General features: G+C 35.4%; 1 protein-coding gene across 1 annotated transcript in view; it reads right to left on the bottom strand.

Annotated features, from left to right (window-relative positions):
* Clec9a (C-type lectin domain containing 9A) overlaps window positions 1-4690 on the bottom strand; it is a 14184-nt gene extending 9494 nt beyond the window's left edge. Inside the window, exons 1-2 of the mRNA XM_050130203.1 lie at window positions 3730-4690; window positions 2379-2459 (exon numbers count right to left, since the gene is read on the bottom strand). Of these exons, the coding sequence (XP_049986160.1) occupies window positions 2379-2459; window positions 3730-3820 (172 nt within the window). The 5' untranslated portion in view covers window positions 3821-4690. The remainder of the gene's footprint in view (window positions 1-2378; window positions 2460-3729) is intronic.
* Window positions 4691-4913: the final 223 nt, after the last annotated feature.

The following is a 4913-nucleotide window of genomic DNA, read 5'->3' as shown; positions in this document are numbered from 1 at the left end:
AAAAAAAAAAAAAAAACATTGTTTGTATTCTGCTTTATCTTCTAGTTAACCAAATTTTTATCAGTGGTGGTTTTCAGTGTTAGGTACAAAATCCAGGACCTTGTGCTCATTAAAAAGATCCTCAACCCTTCACTCATTTTGCAGTTAAGTTTATATATTAAACACTTGGGTGTGGGGAGGGCAGGTCACTGATGTTGCAGTTTGTTAAGAAACACAAACAGAATCATCACTATGATTGAATGATAGATCCTATCAACTCTTAGCCCAATTTCCATCACATGATACCATCTTGAAAAGTTCAGTATCACAACTAGAATATCAACATCTGTATCAATATTGATAACACCATAGCATGTCATTTCTCTATCACCATGTAGATCCAATACATTGAGCTTTTATGAAGCCAATCCAATCTCCTCTTGTCCTTACTGCTCCTTAACACTTCCATGTTCTGGTTCAGTGGTTTTGTTATTACAATGATGTTATAGAAATAGAACCATTTTGTATGCTTTTCTTTTCCACTCAAGATGCTGTCCTGGATATTCATCTGGACAGGTGGACAAATTAAGAGCAATCGATTTTATTGTTGAAAGGATTTCTTTGATACCACATATTTTAGCCACTCACTCACCAAAGAACATCTTGGTTGTCTTCTTGTTTAGTTCTTACAAATCAAGGTGCTATACACAAGTGTGTTTAGGCTTTAGTGAATGAAAGTTCCTGAGGTAAGGGTTCAGAGGTGCAAATGCTGGGTTGTAAAAGGTCAGGTTTTAATGAAACCATTCCTCTGTTCTTTCACAGGCTGTGTCACTGTACAGTCCTGCCAAAGATGACTGGTGATTCAGCTTCTCAAACCCATCAAACATGTGATGTCGCTGGTTTGAAATGTCTGCTTTCTGGTGTGTACAGTGTGTCACACTGTGGTTTTAGCTTGTTTTTCCTAATGGCTAATGACATTGAACTCTGTTTTTATGATTCCTTGACACTTTCTTAAATTCTTCAGTGAAATGCATTGTCATGGCATTCATTTTATCACTGAATGGCTTGATTTCTTGTTGAGTTCTAAGAGCTTTATTGACTCAAGTATGTGGTTTGCAAATACTGACTTTTTCTATCTTGTGTGCCCAGCTATTTTTATGTTGAAATAGGTGCATATCATCAACTTTTCCTTTTATTAATAACTCGTTAGATGTTAAATCTAAGAACTCTTTACACACTTGAAGAATGAATTTCTTCTTTTTTAAAACTTCTTGATTTGGGCACAACCTAGAGTTAAGAGTAGAAAATAATGTTCCTTATTTTATTAATAACCTGGTATATATAGGTATTGAATTATAATCATCTTCTTTTTAGAAAGTTGAGATATAGTTTTAATATTCTAATGAATTTTACTGGGTGAGCCCTATTTCAAGTCACTTCTGCTTTGCTTATTATGCTCCAGATGGCATGGGCTGCATCAGATGGTAATAAGACAGAAGAAAGGGAAATGAGACTTGTCCTTGACGTTTCATCCTACATAGGAAGCAAATGTTTGAGCTTTAATGGTGTTTGTATTGTAGTTAATTTACAACAGGTTATCAGTAATAACTTAACAATATCATTTCTTGGGTAACTGAATCAAAACAATTCTAAATCTCACAAACAAAGTTATTGGGTATACATGATACCACACATTGTACCTCAATGATTAGTTTGAAATATGAAAATAGACAGAAAAGGCACAAGAAAAACTGATTTCTCTGGAAGTCTATACACTTTGCAAATGACATTCAAACGGTGCTGGTTAACTTTTGTGTTATATTTGCTGAAACCTTGGTGAGCACACGTGCAGAGTGCATGTGCATATTATAAATTTAATATGCATATTATTTTTAGAAAACTAGATATCTTTGTAAATGGTTTGTTAACCTGTTTTCATGGAAAATATTATATAACTACATCTCTACATTTTTACTAGTGGTTCTAGACAATTTTTTAAATTAATTTGGATTCTTTTACCAAATTTTTCTGCTTTACTGTGTGAGCTTCCTCTAAATATAAGTCAAAGTGCCTTTTTAGCTTTTATATACGTGTAAATAGCTTTTTTTTTTTTGGTTTTTCGAGACAGGGTTTCTCTGTGGCTTTGGAGCCTGTCCTGGAACTAGCTCTGTAGACCAGGCTGGTCTCGAACTCACAGAGATCTGCCTGCCTCTGCCTCCCGAGTGCTGGGATTAAAGGCGTGTGCCACCATCGCCCGGCTGTGTAAATAGTTCTTAATTGCTTTCTTTATCCTTTTACACATCTGGACATCTGGAATTTTTACATAATATTATAGCTATACACAATTTATAACCCATCAATAGAAACAGGTAACTTTGAAAATATGCTTTTATACTTACACTTGATGCCCAAGAAAATGGATGTTGCTAATAAGCCCACACAGAACACACAGGAAATCACCGTCACGACACAGCATATTCCTAAATGTGAAATCAGAACAATGACAAAAGTTAGAGAAAGCAATTGCAAGGGATGGGTAGAGACAATGTCAGGATGAGTAGGAAGGATTGTTCCTTCCTACTGTAGAAATAAAAAGACTTGAAACTCTATTAGGAAAAGGAGAATATTTGCTTCAGTTCTCTCAAATAAACCTTATAGCCTTGCATGCATCTGACATGGAAGATACCCAATTCACTAGACTTAATATCATAACTCTGTGATCTTAATGTACAATATTATGACTTTAATAAGCAATTACATATATCTATTTATTTATTTACTACCTATTTTTTCAATAATCTCAATAATGGCAACTAGGAAAGCTTAAGTTCTTAACATCAAGACTCTCTTACCTGTTTTCAGAATTTCTTGAACATGACTCATTAAACTATTTTAGTTTTAATGAGCAGTTTAGAAAATGAACAAAAAATTTCAGCTCAGTTTTCAACTCTTGATGGAGGAAAGGTGAGTGACGTGGCTTCTTAAATTATTCATATTAATCAAAGAAAAATAAAATAGATCCTCACATGTTGTGATAGACCAGATAATGCATTGCCTGGGATCATCCCTGGAACCTTGAAATGGTGCTGTATGTGACAAAAGAGATTCTGAGGCTAGTGCTGGACTGGGGATCTGGTATTGGGAAGTCAGCCTCAATCAGTGAATTTGTAACAAGTCAGTACTAAAGACTTAACTGTGTAACTACTTGGGAAAACTTAATAAAGCACTTTTAAAGTCCACCAAATTAGTTGATGTATGATATTATATGTGACATCTAGTTGATGAATTAAAGAGATGATGGTAAAAATTAAAAACTTACGTATTTGAAAATATTCTGTGCTATAGAGTTTTAAATAAAAATACGATAAGATATAGAAATAGGCATTAAATAATACAAACATAATTGCATCCACATGAAGGATTCTTTTCTAGTTTTTCAACTGTTCCCTACATTTCTTGGTATTTGTCAGACAATTTCCTGAGCATTTCATGAAAAAACTAAAATAATTAAAATTGTATGATTTCTTTCACCTATTTTCAAACTTGAGAGAGAGGGAATATATCATATATCCTGAGTCCAGTGCCCTTTTTCATTTTCATTTGTACTCGTTCATCCATTCCAGTGAATGTATCAGGCATACGAGAATGCTCTAAAGAGCTTATCTCAGATTAGAAGAAAGGCCATGGGTTCATCACAGAACACACACAGAAAAACTTCTAGTTTTCTATTACACACTCTGAATGTATTACCTGAACATTTGCTAGAAGACAGACATTTCTGAGCAGCCTCTGAGGGTGGACTATCCCACTGAAGAGAGCTGTATATCTCCTCCTCGTGCATGCTGAAGGTGCTTGGAGAAGTAAAGCAGCCTACACAGAAGCCTGGCAGAAAGAACTCCTCTTTTGATTAGGAGTAGGTTGGTACAGAAAACAGAACTGACTACTTTTTCACAGCTGTAAAATGCACTGGAGATTAAGGTGCAGAGTAGGAACATCATCCATCATCATCCAGAAAGTGGAAGCTTTAAAGTTTAAACTTAAACATAACACAATAAAGGAAGAAATGAGAGTGTACTAAACTCAAAATGGCTATGGTAAAATTATACTGTTGCTCCAATTCCCTTACAGTAGCTGATGCTGAAGATGAAATACACAGAACAAACTTCAGTCTAGTGTAGAATACGAAGCACAAAGATGACTCAGGGAACAAATATAAAGGCAGTCCAAGCTAGGCAAACCAACTTGTACATAGCTTTTGGGTTTCCAAAGAAGGAAACGTGGAAGGGATTACATCCCTAAATTCATTTCCAACCAGTCTACCAGTTAGGATAATACTGACTGCTAAGATGATAAGTAAACTTCAAAATAACAGTCAACACTGTGATTGTTTAGACCTCCCTCATAGTTTGTCCCCAAGGACAGAGCTCTCTCTCCCAGAAGAGGCCTGGGTTATTTCCATATTCTTGAATGTTGGAGCCGTGTTGAAGGGAAAGAGGAGGTGACAAACCCACAACTGTATCTTGAAAGCAATGGCCTAGAAGTAATATGAATTACAGCACCCCTATCCATTGCATTTCCACATTGATCATGAAGATTGAGTTTGCTCGGGCAGCAGCATCTAGAGATAACTTTACTCTTGGAGGAAGAATCACTTATTTACTGGACAGATAACCATTTTCATCACATCTTCTGACTACAGCATTGGTACTGAGAAATTTGATCTCTTAAACATCATTTATCTCTAGGCCTCTTGTCCTTATGTCCAAAGGTCACTTCTCAGTAATTTATAGTCCATACAACTTGCAAAGTTGCATGTTCTTTTTTTATTTTAGAGTCTCAGTAGATCAATTGTTCTTCATCACAAATGGCACACTCAAGAGGTATTGTAAGGGAACTCAATAATAAGACTACAGTTTGGGGAAAGGTTAATAATA

This window comes from Alexandromys fortis, unplaced genomic scaffold (genome assembly GCF_014885135.2).
Source record: "Alexandromys fortis isolate MF-2015 unplaced genomic scaffold, M_Fortis_MF-2015_v1.1 scaffold_307, whole genome shotgun sequence".
NCBI classification, from domain to species: Eukaryota; Metazoa; Chordata; class Mammalia; order Rodentia; family Cricetidae; genus Alexandromys; species Alexandromys fortis.
Note: the sequence above shows the minus strand (reverse complement) of the source record. Positions and strands in the feature narration are given on the sequence as shown.